This window comes from Galeopterus variegatus, unplaced genomic scaffold (assembly GCF_000696425.1).
Source record: "Galeopterus variegatus unplaced genomic scaffold, G_variegatus-3.0.2 Scaffold181, whole genome shotgun sequence".
Lineage (NCBI taxonomy): Eukaryota > Metazoa > Chordata > Mammalia > Dermoptera > Cynocephalidae > Galeopterus > Galeopterus variegatus.
The window spans coordinates 295571-315341 of NW_007726292.1; the positions used below are offsets into that span (position 1 = coordinate 295571).

Below are 19771 nucleotides of genomic sequence, written 5' to 3' on the forward strand. Positions count from 1 at the left end.
TTCAGCAGAAAAGCCATCTGGTCCTGGGCTTTTCTTTGTTGGGAGACTGCGGATTACTGCATCAATCTCTGTGCTTGTTATTGGTGTGTTCAAGTTTTCTGTTTCTGCTTGGTTCACTCTTGGTAGTTTGTATGGATTCAGAAATGCATCCATTTCCTCCAGGTTTTCATATATGTTGGCAAAGAGTTGTTTATAATAGTTTCTAATGATTCTTTGTATTTCTGTGATATCAGTTGTAATGTCTCCTTTTTCCTTTCTGATTTTTATTATTTGGGTCTTCTCCCTTCTTTTTTTGTTGTTTGTTTGTTTGTTAGTTTAATTAATGGTTTTTCTATTATGTTTATCTTCTCAGAAAACCAACTTTTTGTTTCCTTGATCTTTTGAATCATTTTTGGGGTCTCTATTACATTTAGTTCTGCTCTGATCTTAATTATATCTTTTGGTGTACTTCTTTTAGGATCGGATTGTTCTTCCTTTTCTAGTTCTTTGAGGTGTAATGTTGGATTGTTTATTTGAATCTTTCTATTCTTTTGATGTAAGCATTTATTGCAATAAACGTCCCTTTTAGTACTGCTTTTGCATATCACACAGATTCTGTTATGATGTGTCTTTATTTTCATTAACTCGAGAAATTTTTTGATTTCCTGTTTAATTTCCTCTTGGATCCATGAGTCCTTCCGGAGCCTGTTGTTTAGTTTCCATGTATTTGTATAGTTTCCAGAGTTTCATTTGTAATTAATTTCTAGGTTTAATTTGTTGTGGTCTGAAAAGATACTTGAAAATATTTCAATTTTTTAAAAATTTGCTTGATGTGTGACCTAATATGTGGCCTATCATGGAGAATGTTCCATGTACTGAAGAATGTATATTTTGTAGTTGTTGGATGAACTGTTCTGCCATTTCAAATTGTTCTAAGGTGTGGTTTAAATCCTGTGTTTCTATGTTGATTTCTTGCCTAGAAAAATCATCCAATGATGAGAGAGGGGTGTTTAGTTACTATCATATTGGGATCTGTCTCTTTCTTTAGCTCTAATAGTGTTTGCTTTACATATCTGAATGCTACCGTATTGGGTGCATACATATTTATGATTGTTATGTCTTATTCCTGGATAGATCCCTTTATCATTACAAAGTGGCCTTCTTTGTGTCTGTTTATGGATTTTGGTTAAACATCTATTTTACCCAGTATAAGAATAGCTACTCCTGCTTCTTTTTAATTTCTATTTGTATGGTATATCTTTTTCCATCCTTTCACTTTTAGTCTGTGTATATCTTTTCAGGTAACGAGGGTCACTTGAAGACAGTGTATAATTGGATCCAGCTTTTTAGTCCAATCAGTCAGTGTGTGTCTTTTGAATGTGCAGTTTGATCCATTTACATTTAGGGTTATTATTGACAGGTATTGTTTTATTCATGGCATTTTATTGCTTTTTGTTTAGATGTTTTAAATATCTTGTTTTACCTTTCTTCGCTCTTTTATTATTGATCTTCAATGTTTGTTGGTTTTTTGAGGTGGTATGATTTATTTTCTTTATCTTTTTCATTTGCATTTTTGATATAACAGCAGGTTTTATTCTTTCTTGTGTATCCATAATAGTGATTATTGTTTTTTGGATTCCAGATGTAGGACTTCCATGAAAAATTCTTGCAGTACTGGTCATGTGGTAGTGAACTCCCACAGTTTTTGTTGGCCTGGGAAATACACTATTTCTCCCTTATTCCTGAAGCAAAGCCTTGTTAGGTATGGCATTTTGGGCTGGCAATTATTTTTTTTTAGTACTTTGTATAAATCATTCCATTTTCTTTTGTCCTGCAGAGTTTCAGTTGAGAAGTCTGCTGTTATTCTGATGGTGGCTCCCTTATAGGTGACTTAGCATTTTTCTCTTGCTGCTTTTAGAATTCTCTCTTTGTCTTTGAGCTTTGCCAGTTTGACTATAACGTGTCTTGGACAGGATCTTTTTGCATTGGATCTGTTTGGGGACGTTTGGGCTTCCTGAATCTGAAGGTCTCTCCCTATACCTAGAGAATATTCTGTCATTATTTCATTGAATAGGTTTTCAATGTTTTTTCATTTCTCCTCCCTTTCTGTAATACCCATGATTTGGATGTTTATGTGCTTCAGGTTGTCTGTTAGCTCTTGTAGATATTCTTCATTTTTTTTTTTAAAAAGATGACCGGTAAGGGGATCTTAACCCTTGGCTTGGTGTTGTCAGCACCACGCTCACCCAATGAGCTAACCGGCCATCCCTATATGGGATCCGAACCCAGGGCCTTGGTGTTATCAGCACCGCACTCTCCCGAGTGAGCCACGGGCTGGCCCAGATTTTCTTCATTTTTTAAAAATTATTTTTTCCTTTTTTTTCTGTCTACCTGGGTTATTTAAAAAGACCATCTTCAGGATCTAAAATTCTTCTTAGCCTGCTGCTTAAGCCCTCAGTTTTGCTTTGTATTTCATTGAATGAATTCTTCAGTTCCAGGAGTTCTGCTACATTATCTTTAATGTATTAATCTCTTTATAAATTTCCTCCTTCATATCCTGGATTTTTTATCATTTTCATTGTTTTCTCTAATTGAGTCTTCTTTCATCTCTTTGAGTTTTCTTAAGATCATTGCTTGGAATTCTTTTTCAGATATTTCAAGGGTTTCCTGCTCTATGGGGGCTGGTACTTAAGAATTGCTGTACTCCTTTGGTGGTGTCATGTTTTCTTCTTTATTTGTATTCCTAGTATCTATTCATTGATGTCTGGCCATCTGGTAGAGGAGTAGTTTCTTCTATTACTCCAGAGTGGACATTGAGAAGAAAGGATTCCTCCTTTATTTGTAGGCTCTGCCAGTGGCTCTCCTTGTGTCCATGTAGTTGAGTGTCAGTGGGCTGTCTGCAAGGTGGTCTTGGCTGCTACCATGGTGGTGAACTATTCCTGTGTCAGTGGTAGCTGTGGCAGTGGCTGAGGTGGACCACCTGCATGGAAACTGTGTTTGTGGCATTCTTCATTAGTGGGATGTTCATTTACCTCCTGCAGAGGTGGTAGGAGGAGCTGCCCGTGGTTTCTGGCTGGGCCCCTGGTTGTGATACACTCACTTGCCTCCTGCTCTGGTGGTGGGAGGGGCTGCCACTCAGTAGGGTTTCTAAATGTGGTCTAGGTCTTATTGGTATAGTCTTCTAACATAAAAGGTAAATATCTGCACTTAACATGACCTAACACTCAAGAAGTGTTTTTTGGATTACTTTGGATATTACAGCAAATAAACTTGGGTGCGTTGATCTAACCAATTTACAAGAGTAGCCAAAAGAGATTCTGTGTGAGAAAGAAAAGACTCTGTAGCTTGCTCTTTTGCAAGCTACTGTGATGTTCAGTCTGGATGACCCATTTCACCCATTTAATGGCACCTGAAGTTTCTTAGTTGGTTTGGTTGGTTGGTTGGTTGGTTAGTTGTTTAGTTGGTTTGCAATTGAACTGAACCCTAGTAGAAACTACACACTTGATCATGAGCTAGCAAGTGACTGTGCAACCCAAGATGCCCATGATTAATTAAGTCCTATCTGATCTGTCAGGCTATAAGATTAGGCTTGTATAGAAATAATATATCATCAAGTGGACATGATCTATTGGAAATCAGGCTCAAGTGGGTAGAGAAAGCACAAGTAAGATGCATGAAAAGATAGTCCAGACTCACTTGGCACCTACTCCTGCAAGATTGCTCCCATACTTCAATGGAAATTTATGATCTCATGGAGAGTTATCAGTTGTAAGGGATTTTTAAAAAATTCAGGTCTGTTTTACAGATAAATCTGCACAATATATAGGCAACAAGCAGAAATATACTGTCATGGCAATTAAGCCCTGACAGGAGTGGCAATAAAAAAAACAATGTAAAAATGAAATGTTTAAGTGGGCTCAAGTGGAGTCTTTCTGTTTGTTCACTTTGCGTGCAATAAGATTGCCCTGTGATGGACCCACCCTGATTCATGGGCAATGGCTAATGGTGGCTGCCTGGTCAGGGCTATTAAATGGCCAGGAGAGATAATTTTAAAACTTTTTACTCATATGAGCCCCTCATTGTTCCTGAGCCATTTTGTAACATTTCACCTGCACTAACTTAATGTTGAGTGAACAGATACTGAAAGTGCTTATGTTAGGTTTTGTTTTCATTTTCCAACAACTGGGTTGTTTAGTGGTGAAATATACATGACCTTTAAGAACTTAAGATCTTCCTTAGCTGGGTTTTATTAGAAGAACAACCCTAGAAAAAATAATTAATTACTAATTTATTAATAATTTGTTAATTTATTTTAAAATTATTAATTTATTAAAATTTTAGTAATAATTAATTAATAATTTCTCAAATGCAATAATTATTTCTCAAAAGCAAAAAATGACTCTGGATCAATAGAGGTGTTTAAAAATAAAAAGAACTTTATATGAAAACAAAGGTCTAATTCTTTTTAGCTGTAGCAAACAGCCATTAATAGCCCAGATCTTTATCCCATGCTTATAGCTCATCTAAGGAAAGAATGAAGCAATTAAGTGTGCTATTTCAAAATGTTAAGAAACATTTTAGACTATAGAGAGTAAAATTATGTAAAATGCTGAGTTCTCCATAAGGTATTATTAGAAATAATTATTTGAATTAATAAGTGAACACAAAATTCTAAATTTCAGTTCAATTCCAAAAACACTGATTGATAATGTTGTATTTGTCAGGACATACACCAGTCAAATAAACACAAAAATAAATGTTTCCTCCAGATTTAAGAGTGTTTTGGTTTAAACACCAAGGATCAAACAAAAGGACACTAATGAAAGCTTTAATTTAATATGTGAAATGATGATGGGTATAGTGGCAGAAACGTGAGCTATATAAGCAAGCTCTACTAATTGTTTATCACCTTGCATCAATACATAGCCATTTTCAGCATTCTAGGAAAAAGATATGGAAAACTCTTTTTTTACCAGATGCTAAACTTTCAGTAATGCTTATCACATTAAGAAAATGCATCCTTTTTCTGTCTTGTACTGTCCAAGCTACTAGCCGTATGTGGAATTTAGATTAAAATTAACTAAAATAAGATAAATTAAAAATTAAATCCTCAGTCACACAAACCACATTTTAAACGTCAATGGTTACATGTTTACAGAGCCTGCCATACTATATTATAGAAAATTTCCATTATCACAGAGAGTGTTACTGGTCTTACAGGTTGAACCTATCGTTCAAATTAATGGAACAGGTAGAGCCACTGAATTTTAAAGTTAATGAATTTTGACGTATTTTTTTCTCCCACAGTGAATTTACTTCTACTTAATTGAATACGTTCTATTCTGTTGTAAAATTAATGGCTTACTTTCTTTTCTCTTTCTGGTTGTAAAACAAATGTCTTACTTTCTTCTGTTGGCAAGTGTCTCTTCACCATTTCTTGTAGAGATCTTCATTCCATGCTTCTCTTTGCTCGGATCAAAGGAACAACGAGGGCTTTGTGTGGGTGCTCTTACTGGATGGCCACAAATCTTATTTACCTTTCAAATATAAAACATTAAAAGACAGTTAGAAACCATGCTCCAGTTTTTCTGAGAATGTTATGTTTCATAGGGGCCGAAAAAATTGCATGATTTTGCTTATACCTCAATGTTAACCTTTAACACATATAATGTTTGTCAATTTTTCAAGCAGAGGAAATCAAATTATCTGTATAAAATGGCAAACATGATAAATTGATGCCATGCACATTTATATAGTTTGCTGTATACATGTGAAAAATATGCAAAATCAAAGAACTGTACAAGGATACTTCAAAAAGTTCACGGAAAGATTTGTAGTATCTTTCAATTCTATTTTTCCATGAACTTTTGAAAGTTCCCTTGTATTAATAAACTTTTGTGTAAATAAGAATACCTAACTAAAATAGGTATTATTTATGATTTACATTTAGATGTATGACTAATCACAAACTTGTACTAATTTTAATATGAAACAATTTGCTATTGAATATGTGGTCCTTTTCTAAATGAGTTCTTAGGGCAAAAGCAAATCTCTTTATAGTTTTCTTCTTAAGGTCCTTTCTTAGAAATGACAATGGCTATGTTTAATGTAAAAATCTTGTTTTATGATAGTTCTGTATCTTTTTCATAAAGCTGGTGTGATTTCCAGGGTATTATGATAGTTTTCTTAAAAAAGATAATTTATCAAAGTTGAAAATTTATTGTTTTTTTAAATGCTTATCTAGAAAAGATCTCTGTATAATATACATAATTATAACTTAAAAAAATAAGTAATAATATACCATGGAAGGCATGAAAAAAGATTAACAGATACCTTATGTACTTGAAGAGGCAGAGTAGTATAATTTAAAATATATAAAATTGTTGCCTTGAAATGAGGAGACTTTGTTTCTTATTCTAACTTTTCCTTCCTCAGTTCTGAGACCTTGAAAATAAGACAGAACCTCTTGAATTTGATTTCCTGATATGTAAAATGAATTTAGAATAAATTATTCCAATGTTTCCTTAAAATTATCAATTTCTTTGATTTTCCATGCAATGAGTATTAAAGGATTTAAGTATCCATTCATTTATTCTACCCATATTTATTTTGCTTCTAATATTTGCAAAGGACATGTAATAAGTGTTATGAGATGAAAGATGAATAAGTTTTCCCCTAACAGAGCTTACAATTTAGAAGGAAAAAAAAATCCTCCCAATCATCAAAATGCAAGTTTTGTGTGTCAAAAAAGTAGGATTGACAATGTGCTCTGGATGTCAGAGGAAGATGTGATCCTTTCCAGTTGGGATGAATAAGAAGGACATCGGGAAAGACTACTCCATTGGGATGAGACTCTGAGCATCCGTTAGGCCTGGATATGTCAAGGTTTATTTCAATTCAACCAAATTAAACATAAATATTTATTAGATTCTAGAGATCTAAGGTGGCCCCATGCACATAGTTGAGATAAAAGTCATGCATGTAAAATACCATGACCACAGCAACTATTGAATTGCATGGAAGTCACTACCATAGCAACACTTACAAAGAAAATGGGCAGATTAACTCTATTTGGGGTGCTCCAGGAAATGCTTCAGGAGGTCATATCTGAACAGCAGGTAAAAGGATGAACTAGGAGTTTGTCAGAAAAAGCAGGGGCAAATATTCATGGAGAGAGTAGAATTGCAAGGAGGTATACAGCCACTTACCATGTGCATACAGAACAAGATATCGATAGTCTAGAAAGGGGTATAGCAAGAAGTACGACCGGTGGGAAATACATTAAAATGCCATGAAAGGACTTGGATACCAAGTAAAGAACTTGCTATAGCAAATGGAGAGCAGGGTAAAGGTTCCAAGCAGGGAAATGATAGCTTAGTATTCTCACAAGAGAAAAATTATCATGGCAGCAGTGTAGAGGTAGGGAGAACAAAAAAGCTCATTCAGTAAGCCAGTGGAGAAAAGTTAGAGCCCAAAGTCAGTGGCAGAAGCAGATAAGAAAAATAAAGCAGACTGAAGACATACAGAGGAAGAGATATTAGCACTTGGGGATGGGGACTGATTACATATATAATCTTGTCAGAACAAAGAATAATGATGAAATGCAGAGGCAGGTGCAAGAAAACATGAGGCTCACACAGAAAATGGATAAAAATTTGGTTTGTCTGGAAAGAAAGGGTCATGAAGGGTAACAGTGAAAGGAAATTGTGTTTGAAGAGACAGATCTTGGAGGGCTTTATTAAATGCCAGGCTAAGACATTTTATTTATTAGACAAAAGCTCCTGATAGTTGCTGAATGGAGAAGCGAAATACCAAAGCTGATATTTAGCAAACACATCTGGTAGCACTGTATAAGTTGGACTAGAGAGAGAAAACTATTAATGGTAGGTAAACTGTTAATAGACTCACCAAGTAGTCCTGCAAAAAAAAATTTAATTCTAAACTACAGGAGTGACAGTGTTCATGAATTACAGATAGAAGAGAAGTAAAATCAACAGGGCTGGGCAAATGATTGAAAGTGAGTAGTAAAGAAGTGTAAGGCCAACATGTTAAAAGGCTCAAAGTGAATTTCCAATCCTTGAGGCTGAAAAATAGTGATAGTGGAGTGTAAATATATTAGCAAGGTGCTAAAATATTCAGAAAAAGGAGGAAGGTATCTTCACTGTCATCAACTCCTAGTAACAAGAACCAAGGGGAGATGACACAAGTTGATGTTGGAAATGTCAAGAATAAGATTGCTTGGAGGTACTACAGGACATTTTGAAATAAAGGAGCGGAGAGAAAGGCAAACAAAATCTGCAATCATGATCCAATGTGACTACCCACAGGGCTTGAGGCAAGTTAAAAAAATTTCAATGAATCTCAGTTTTCTCATCCTTGGAACTCAAGAACATACAGCCACTTTGCAGTTATGGGTTCAGAGGAATTTTATCTCACCCTGTCCTCCCACGTTAGACCTAAGACCATATTTGCTACTGAATATGTTTTCTACACAGGCAGATGGACAGCTGAAAAATACCAGCCTCACAAGATCTTTATTACTATTATCATCTTTGCAATTTATTTTAAATACAGAAGAAAATGCACTAGCCATAGGCATAAGGTGTCTCTGATTGTCTCCAGAGATACAAGCATAAATAGCAGATTCCAATAAATACAAGTAAATTTCAAAGTTCTTATATGTGTTGACTTGCTATCAGGGAGCTCTACTTCACACTTTACTGAAAGGAAAGGGGAAACCATCTGTTACCAGGACATCAGCCTGTCACCTTAGCTCCCCTGAGGTGAACCGATTTCGGTGGCACATTTCAATACTAGTATCTTCCTGCTATTGAAAAAAACCTTCACACTTATGTCGACAATTTTTCATCTTTGACTTATACTACAATTTCCTCCTCCCTGGACTCTATCATTCTCCTCTGTAATCAGTCTGAAGTGTCTCAGAAAAAAAATTGTTTTCCCCTGTAATGCTTATCTACTCCTGCTTTAAGTTCCATCTCTGGCTTCCCACTGGTTTTCAAGTTCCCATCTCACCTTGAAATGACTCTCTTAGCTGCTCCTAACCCACATCACTTCTCCCACTCTGATCAAGTATTTGTTTCAACAACTTCTGGTCACTGAGCTGACTTTCCCTATTCTCACTGTAATCTTGTCCCTATATACAAGTATATAAACTCATTTTTACAGCCTCCCTCTGTCTGTTCACTCAGTCTTATTCATATCCTCAAGTATTCAAAGCTTTTTACACAAAGCTTTGTAAAAAACAACTTAAATTATTTTTGTTTGACTCCTATAAACACAACCTCCATTTCTTTTGCAATAGTACTTTGTGTTTTTCTTTTGTTTTATTTTGTTTTTCAGTGGCTGGCCAGTTCGGGGATGCAATGGTACTTTAAAAATATTTATTACTGATAACACAAGTTGAAAAGAAAAAATATTTAGAATATTACAAATTGAAAAGCAAAGACTGCAGAGGTACTACGAGTGAATATTAAGCAATCTAGTTAGTTCAGTGGAACTGGCAAAGGCAGATGTCATAGCATCCTTTTTTTTTTTTCTTTTTGTCTTTTTTCATGACCGGTAACAGGATCGCAACCCTCGGTGTCACGCCCGCACCACGCTCAACCAGTGAGTGGACCGGTCTCTATATGGGATCCGAACCCTCGGCGGGAGTGCCACTGTGCTCCCAAGCGCCGCACTCTACCGAGTGCGCCACCGGGCCGGCCCCATAGCACCCTTTATGTAAAGGTAACTGATAGCTTTTCTTCAGGCCACCTCTAATAGGCTTGCTGTTAATAGAGAAGTGGTTGACAGAAATTACATAAGGAATGAGGCTGCAAATCTGCTTGAAAGAAATAAAAAATAAATTAAATTAAAAACAAGGTAGTTTTTTGTCAAATGTGCTATGCTTCATTCTATTAAAAACTATTTTTAAACTACCAGAAGAAAACATACTATTTAACTTTGAGGTAATTTCTCAAAGGCACTTCTAAATGATGGATTGAAGATAAGAGGCAAGTTAATGAATAGAATCACCTGCATAGAGCCAATAGTCAAATCCATGAAAATGAAGGAAATCACAAAATGTATACAGAATGTAAGTAAGGTCAGAAAGATAATCTTTGAAAGGCAGAAGGAGAAAGAAAACTCAGATAATATACTAACAAAAATTAAAAAAGACTTTTGCCAAATTTGTATCAATAGAAGTGAAAAATAAGTGAAGATTAGTGATTACAGAATATCATGCTCTGAAGCTATGGAACCATCATCCAAGTAATGTACATGCTACTTAGTAGTTCAAGTACAAATAACTCCAGAAGCCAAGAATGGAAAAGATATAAAAATTACAACCACAACACCACTTCTAAAACACTAGAACATTCTAGCATTACAACAAGGAATGTTTATAGGAAGTTATAAATTATTAAGATTCCAGAAAGTAGTACCTTTAGGATAGAGGTTATCCATAAGGAGAACTGTAAATCTGGACAAGGTGCCCAGTTCTTGGGGAAAAGCAAACAAAGCAATGTGAAGGTTGAATAAGGGAGAAAACACCTACTGTCTCCGCTTTGCAAGGGATGAAGATATGTTTGCTCTGTCATTAGCAAACATAAAGTAGGTCTTTTTAAAAAAATGTTTCCTTGGAGGCACAGAATGTCTAGCCTTGGGTGATTGGCTTCTCTTTATCTTCTATTCCATTTCTTTTTAATTTTCCAGATGTTACCTGCCCATATGGATTTCTGCTAGCTGTCATTTATAAAGATTCCCACGCTAACTCATGTTAGATTTTAATTAAGGAGAAGAGGGAAGAGGAGGAGTAGGAAGAGAAGGTCAGGGAGAAACAGAAGAATATTTTAATGGTCTTCTACTGGGCCCACTGTGAGCAAGATCTTGATTCTGCATTGCTGTTTTTGTACATTTATAAATGAAACCACCAGAGGGAGCTTTTGCATTTAATCCTACTCATTAGTATTAATCAGATATACCATATGGGTCCATTTAAAATTATTTAGGTTAAGACTCTTAAAGAAATAGCTAACATGAAGGTCAAAGTGGCAAATGTTTAGACACATAAAATGTTTATAAAAATCCAGTCTTTTATGTAAAACTACTGGATTGATACTGTAGTGCCAGTGTGATAAAATGAGAATTGGAAAACCAACCCATAATTGTGGAGTAATTTGCTCTAACTGAGCTGTCTCATAGTCAGGAATAGAGACTGAAAATTGACCAAGAATTTCAATTATTTGCCCTTTTTCTCTTTCTCTCTTTTTCTTCCTTCCTTTCTTTCTCTCTTCCCTTCTTCCTTCCTCTCTTCCTTAATTCCAGTTGTAGGAACACATTAATTTAGAAACTTCCAAGGACAAAGTCAAACATATGAATTCCAGTCCTTGTTTAGCTACAGCTTTATCAATCTATAAATTTAGCAACTATTATTTTAGTGCATTATTCTAAGAGATGCAAATAGAGCAATGAACCTGCTCTCAAAGAGCCTACATTCTAGGGGGAAAACTGAAAATTAAAACATTAAATAGATGACTTTTGTCTTGATGAATATTATTCATTTGAAAATGGGTCATTGATAGAATGGGAAGAACTGGTGACGGATCGCTTCAACTATGTGGTCTAGAAAGACTTCTTTAGAAAGTAGTACTTAAAATATGTTCTGAATGAAGTTAAGAGGTAGCTATGGGAAGATCACAGAGAAGAACTTAAACGCAGAGAAAATAGTAATTTAAATAGCTTTAGGAAGAGAAGAAGGCCACCGCAACTGAAAAATGCCACATAGTACTGAGGAGTTGGGGGGATGAGGTCAGAAGTAGACTGACCAGATCATGCAGTTTCCTATATGCTTTGCCAAGGGGTGAGTTCATGTTCTAAGTGAGCTCTAAAGTCATCGAAGAGTTTTGAGCATAGCAATAACATGATCTGTATTCTATTTTTAAAATATCATACTGGCTTTTGCTTGGAGGAAAGTCTGTGCAAGGCTAAGAAAGTGTCGGAAAGAGTGAATCCAGATATAAAGATTTTGGTATGTTTCAGGGAGAAGGTGATGCTGGTTTTGCTAAGGATGGTCTATGAGGACTGAGATCTAGGTAGAAGATACATACATTTTGAAGGTAGAAACAGCAGGACTTGAGAATCGATTATATACAGCAAGTGAAATAAACACTGATTCAAGAAAGACTTCTACTAGGCAAATGGAAGTGTCATTAAATGAGAGAAGACTAAGGGGAGAGTGGATCTGGGGAGAAATTAAAAGTCTCTTTTGGATATGTTTGCTTCCAACGTCTATTATTCATCCAAGAAGGGTTGTCCAGTAGGCTGCTAGTTACGTGAACTGAAAACTCAAGGGAGAGGAAGGCAAGACACTCGTATATAAATGTTGTTATCAACAGCATGTAGTTGGGGTGAGAACAGATGGAGAGTGCTGAAGACTGTTCCTGGGCACTCCAACATTTAGATGTAGAAACAAAGAGAAGTTGAAAAAGATTCTGAGAAGAAGCCTTCAGAGAAGTCGGAGTAATTACAGGAGAATGGGCTATCTCAAAATACAAATGAAATAGTGTAAAGAAAAAACATAAGTGATTTTTTCTTAAAAAGAGGAAATAATCAAATATGTCTAAAGCTACTAACCATTTATGTAAAATGAGGATTAAAATTAATAATTGAATTTAATGAAAAAAAGAGTATTGGTGACATGTGAAAAGTGTAGTTTCAGTGGAGAGGGGGGAAAGAAAGCACAGTGATCAATGGGCGTTCAGGAGATAAAAATTTTTTAAAGTACACAAATCATTCCTAGAATTTTGTAGTAAAGGAAAACAGACTTACGGGGCACAGCCTAGAGAATGCATGGAGTCTAGTAAGATTTTGTTTTCTTTTGTTTTGGAGCTATAACTATTACAGCATGATTCATGTTTAATGACAGAGATCTCATTTAAGATAATGTGATCCAAGATACTTCTATTTTAAAAAAAATGAGATGACATTATACATAATGTGGAAGTGCCAGGGAGATATGTAGTTTAAACAAACTGAATTTGGAAAGTTTTTCCTTCTACAATTTTCCATCGCTTATTAGAATTGTATTCACATGGATTGGAAGTGTTAGATCGTAGAATATAGATTAAGGAGAGAAATAAGAGGGAAAAAATGGGTAAGGAAAGTAAGTGCATGGAACATTTCCATAAGATAAAATGATTTTTGGATTATAAATATAAAAGAAAGTCAGCTGAAATGACAGGAAAGGTTGAACACAATGTGTTATTTGATTTGCAGATTTCAGAGATAGTGCAGGGATGGGTGATGAGTTTGAGAAGGAAAGAGGGTTTAAGAAGTAGGATCAGATTGTCAGATACACAAGTTGGACTAACAGTCTTGGAATTTTAATTCAACAGTCTTGGACTCAAGATGGTCACTGATGTAAATGGGAAAGCAAGGTATAATGGGGCGGATCCTGGCAGTCAGGGCACACATATTTACTGATCCCAGAGTGGTCAGAGGGTTATGGCAGTTTGCAGCATCTGCAGAGGTGGCCAAGCCTTCGGTGGAGGTCAGCAGGATGCTGACTCACCATAGCAACTAGCAACTGCAGATTTTAGGAAAAAATGTATTATTGACTTTAAGCAATTTACTTTTAATTTCTGTCCATCTTTTGACATTTGCAAAATGGACATACTTAATTCCCAGTGCACTGTGAAGATTTTGTTAAAAAAAAAAAAAATCTCGCAATGCAGGGATTTTCTCTTTAAATTGTGTAAAGGATCATTGATAATGTCAATAAGAACTAGAACACATTGGCCAAGTCTCTAATTTCTTATCTTCAAGGATTTAAAATCCAGCTAGCGAGGTGAAAAACAAATTGAAGTTAACTTCAATACAATATAAATGATATCCAATAGTATAAAGTCTTGTGAAAATAAACATTGTAAGTCATGAGTTGTATAGGAGTCTATGAACCAGGGAAGGTATTAGACAAACCTTGAATCACTGGTGCAAAGAAAAAAGAAAGGAATTCTACCCAAGGGTAAGGGCATTGGAGACGGGGCAGGATTCTAAACAGTGGTTATACTAAGGAAAGTTTGATTCAACTACAGTTTTCTATATATTTTCCAAGGAAATGAGTATTTTCTCCTCATGTGATCACTGGGCTTTGCGATATTTTAAGCCCCCATGAGTCAGACAGCATGATATTCCACAAACTACTGGTCTCTGTCACAAAGAGAAGAGGATCAGCCAGCCAGCACAACCTCAATATGAGGGTTGTAAGAAACCACAGAGAAGAAAGGAAGGGCAACTGGGAATCAAGTTTAAGAATAGGAGAAACTGAAAGAGCAACTAATATCCCTAGACACATAAAGTCAAAACTTGACCATTTCATTTCGCAGAGGGAGTAAGAATCCTAAATTGAAAAAACAAGTAATTTTAAAAATAATATTGAGCTTTTTAAAAAGTGAATAAATCAATATGACCATATTTTCCCCACTTTTTCAGAGCTTAAAATGTATGAAGATATTTTAGAAATGGCATCAGCTCAAGTTTAAATGTTCAAACAAAGGTTGTTCTGCTTTCATTAGGCAGCTTGTGTTTTCACTGTCCCTCCCCTGCACTGGAATTTCTACCACTTAGGAGTGAGCTTCCTCCAGCTCCGCCTCAGATGGGTGCAGGAGCTTCCTCTCTGACTCTCCCCAACATTCATTCTCTCAGCTCTATTCCTCCCTTCCAGGTTTCCAGATTAATCTTCCTAAAGCACAGTTCTGATCCCACTGTTTCTCTGATCCAAATCCTTTGATGGTTCTTCCTATTTTCTAATGAGTACAAACAAAAGCATTTCATATGAATTTACAGCTGAAACTTGACATTTCCTAGCACTCTATTTTAAACATCCTAGGCTTCAGCTAAATTGTATTGCACATGGTCTCCAGAGATGCCCTGCATGGCACTTTTCAGTCTCTACTTTTCTTCTTTTCTGCTTGCCCAAATGTTACCATCATCCAGGGTTTGGTTAAAATATCACCTATGACATTAAATTCCCTTTGATCTCTCAACTGGAGGTTTATTTATCAACCTTCAAGCATTTGGTTTACACATCCCCAACAGCATTTGTCCTGTTGTAGGCTGGAGGAGAGCAGAGGGAGTATTTTCTGTGGCTGTGTTTTCAGTTGTTCTCAGTAGCTATCACCCCCAGAACACAGCTAATGCACATTTATGCAAAGAAATGAACATTGTTCTTCTCAACTGCCTCATTTGTTGGTAATAGTCAAATGACAATTCAATGAGCAATTTAAATACCCTTTCCATAGAATACTCAAAATATAATATTGTATCTTCCTGCTTATAACACTGAGGATTTGCAATTAGGTTTTTCTGCCTTTCTTATTATTCTTATCTACTGACCTATAACTAACATTCCATGCAACATTCAAAACTGCAGTGAGAAAGGTAGTTCAAAGAGACTGCTGACTGGAAAAAGAATTACAACATATTCAATAGACAAATGTATATTATTCAGAATATTTGAAAAACTAAGAGAAAGATAAACAACCAAATGGGAAAAATAAATGGACAAAGGATACCTAAGTCACAGAAAGAAATACAGAAGGCAATAAACATGAAAGCTGATCTCAACGTTAATACTTACTGATGAAATCAGAAATATAATTGCAACCACCCAACTAAAAACATTTTTAAATACTGACAGTATCAAATGTTGACAACGTTGTGAGATAGCAGGTAATCTCTTATATTGCTGCTGTGATTGTAAACTGGTACATCCACTGTTGGGGTGCAGATGGGGGATATCTGGCTGTTTGTATGAAGTTTTTAAGTGTATGCTCTCTACCAGCCAGTAATTCTACTTAACTATATCTCACCTAAAGAAGCAACTACACTTAAGAACAAGGATGCATATACAAGGATGCTCAATAAATCACTTATTTTTAATAATGAAATTTGGAATATAATGCCCATCATTTTTAATGACTGCATAATCATAGTGTTATATTTTTGTATATGATGTGATAGTTAAAAGGTTAATATCAAGATATACTATGAGGAAAACAATTGAAAAATGCCACATATTTCTATTAATACATTCATTTACACATACAAATGCATTTTAAATGTCCAGAAGGATACATAACCAATTCCTAATGGTGGGTGAGTTTCCCTTCTCTGGAGAAGGGAAAGTAAATTGGCTGAGACTCAACCTTCCACAATATTCACCATCACAGACATGTATAGCATATATATGTGTGTGTATATATATATATATAGGTATATATACACATACACACACCAACACCCACACACACCCTATATTTTATATTTTTGTCTGATTTTACTAATTATAATTATATTCTATACATCTCTGCAAAACTTTCTTTTGCCACTTAACTGTCACTTATCGTGAGTAGAATATCGCTGCAAGTATAAATACCTTTGCACTACATCTTTGAATACAATTAGTGTTTTATTTTAATACTATAGAGCCCCAAGAATTTGACTGCTGGGTGTAAATCTGTAGAATTCCAGGGTAGCCAAAGAAGGAGAGTTGTTGGTGACAGAATAGGATTGATAGTTGTTTGGGAGTCACAATTAGAGTCTTGATTATCATATTAAAGAGATTTATCAAGTCTACCATTGAAGGACATAAACTCTGAGAAAATGAGGTTACAACTGAGTTTTTCAAAGGTTATTCTCGTGACCTTATAACTGGGATGGGGCAGTGAGGGAGACAGGAACACTGAGTGAGATTAGACTAATTAGACCTTCCCACAATCCTCCAAGCAAGACTGTGATGATTGGTCATATACAGGAGAGACCCAAATATACAAGCGCACTTCAAAAATTTTGTAGAAAAATATAATCAAAATACAATCTTTCATGAACTTTTTGAACTACCCTTGTACTTGAGATATATTTAGGTACTAAAATCAATAGGGATTAGAATTGAAAATTTGATGGGATGTAGAGAAGGTGTCAAGCAAGGGCAACTTCTAGGTTTCTAGGAGGATGGACTGAGCTGAGCTAGAGGATACCCTAAACTATACAGATTTGTGAGATAAGATCATGACTTTAGTTCTGGATTTCTGGGTTTTGAAGGTTCTTTGGGACATTCTGAGAGAAAGTGGCAAGTAGAACACTGTATGTACAGGTCTGGTACTCAGAAATTTATTTAATATTTATAAATAAGGTAATTGAATCTGAGAAGTCAATTTCTACCAGGCTGCTGTGACAAGGATCTCTAAAGTGACTGGAGGAATAAACCACTTCTTATGTCCCAGAAACCTAAAATCATCAAAGTTGGAGAATTTAAGAGGAAAGAAAGGGAGAAAAATCACCATTGCTGTTAATCACATTCCATCTTATGCCAGGAACTGTGGAAAGTGGTGAAAAGAGAGAAAACTGAACAGAAGATACAGGTACACTCTTCATCTGGCCAAGTCTGACTATCCAGACATTAAAGAAAGAATTTTGAAGGGGGGACATCAGCACTTTTTTTACTTATTTCACACTTTTTGTAAACATAAAATCACTCCCAGATATTTTACTTTTAAAACCCCTCTTGCTTATAAATTAATATGAATGCATGCGTTTTATTTATCTTTGTATTCATCCATCTCTTAATTTTAATGTGGTCTCTTTTATTCACCATTCAATATGAGAATACTTCATAAAGTTCATGCAAAGATTCATATTATCTTTTTTTTTTTTTTTTTTTTTGGTCCTTTTTGAGACTGGCCGCACCGTGCTCAGCCAGTGAGCGCTGTGAGTGCACCGGTCATCCCTATATAGGATCCGAACCCAAGGCGGGCACTCCCAGCGCTGCACTCTCCCAAGTGCACCACGGGCTCGGCCCCATATTATCTTTTAATTCTATTTTTCCATGAACTTTCTGAAGTATGCTCATATTTCTAAAATGGCAGTTAGTAGAGTTCAGACTAGGAGTCTCTTTTGTTGTCTCTGAACAGGGTAAAACTTTTTCTATAGGAAATGTATTAGGGAACACCCTAAATCCCCTTGTTATAAGGCTAGTCAGCTGATGGTCAGTGTGGAAAAGCCAACAGCAATGTCATAAGAGGCCAGACAGTGGGATGAAAGATTTCTTTGCATTGTCTCCTGTCCTGAGTCACAGCACTAAAAGTTTTGCATTTTCCAATGTGGAAACAAGGACCCTCTATAAGAGAATACTGATGTCTGTGATATGCATTTTAATTGCATAGGTTATATTATTTTTTGATGAACAAGTGACAAAAATACCAAATTCTAATCTGCATTGTATATTATGAATTTTTAAAATATTTATGAAACTTCATATGTTTATACAAGTTAGTGAGGAAAACCAATATATATTTTTAAACTTGGAGCTTTACACTGCTTTCGGTGTATGCTCTGAATTACAGAATTTATTCTAGTGGTCTTTGTGAATATTATAACTTTAAGATTACACAGGTAAGAAATTGAATAAAAATTATTAGTGTGAAACTGGACAAATAACATCCAGGCAAAGATATTTATCTCAGATTTGTTTACTTTCATCTCTATGTGCTAATAGACCACTTTTAAAAGGTCAAGTGTATGTTTAGTCTTCTATTTTCACATTGCTACACCCAGGAAAAATGTAATTCAATCAAATGCACACGGATTATTCAAAGGAATTCCGTTTCTAAACTGTGTTGCCAGAGCCCATGGTAAATTTTAGGGTAACTAATCTTTCTCTGATTGTAGGAAACCATCTGAGGAGGATCGCAACTGACAGCGTTGCGATCTGTTCTTGAAGCTACCTGGCCACATACCAGGCTACATTGTCTTTGACTCTCCCAAAAGCAATTTGCTTGTGGTCAAGACCCCAAATAATTATTAAGATTACTATTTCAGAAAATCACAAAACACATATCTGAGCAATATTTTTCAATGTGATTTTAGCAGAAAATGCATAAGGTATCCAGGCAAAAATAAGTTTCTTGGTTAAATATATATTGAAAATGCTCTACTTGATATAGCTAATGAATATTTTTAAACAGCAAGATTTATTATTACTTTAGACACACAATCTGCATGGAGACAACCTGCAATACCCTCAAGGACATGGGTATTATACACAGTTTTTCACTAAACCTAAGATTATGCAACACTTTTTTTCAAAGACTACCTACTAACATCTAAAAGAACAGTAGTGTACTGCAAAAAGCAGTTTTAAAAACTTCCTCAGGGGAACCATAGGGATTCTGTGAACCAGAAGTAGGTTTATAGATTCTAAAGGGCATTTAGTTTGACAGTGAGGCCTCAATCCTGCTCTAGCGCCCCTAGGCAGCTCTGGTTGTCCTAGAACACAACTAATACATGAAATGCAGAAGCCCAAATGCCTGATGTTTGTATTTCTGGACAGAGAACTGGAAGACGGAAGGCATGGTGTAGGGCCACTCCCAGAACTGTTTAAAGTCGATTATATCCAACTCTATCAAGATTTGTTTTTAATATTTATTATTTTTCTCTTGCTCTTATTTCCAGAAACCTAATTCAATAAATAGAATTTTTGACTGGGCTTAAGATAAATGCAGATGTAATATTAATAATGCCAAAGTATTTATCTGCATTAAAGTTTAAATGGGAGCATTTTGTACATTCATTAAAAGAATCATAGATTATCACAGTTGTCTTGCTGTGCTTTCATGGGAGGTATGAAATGTTAGTAATTTAAGATTCAATGAAAAATTATAAATGCCTGAAATCAAATCTAATTTAGTGCACTAAATCAAGAAGTTTCTGCTGTGGAGTTGGAGGTCACTTC

General features: G+C 35.4%; 1 protein-coding gene across 1 annotated transcript in view; it reads right to left on the minus strand.

Annotated features, from left to right (window-relative positions):
- The window catches only part of GPC5 (glypican 5), a gene marked incomplete at its 3' end in the record, with an annotated part of 474236 nt that overhangs the window by 160175 nt on the left and 294290 nt on the right, over positions 1-19771 (minus strand). The window contains exon 4 of the mRNA XM_008564102.1: positions 5383-5516. Within this exon, the coding sequence (XP_008562324.1) occupies positions 5383-5516 (134 nt within the window). The remainder of the gene's footprint in view (positions 1-5382; positions 5517-19771) is intronic.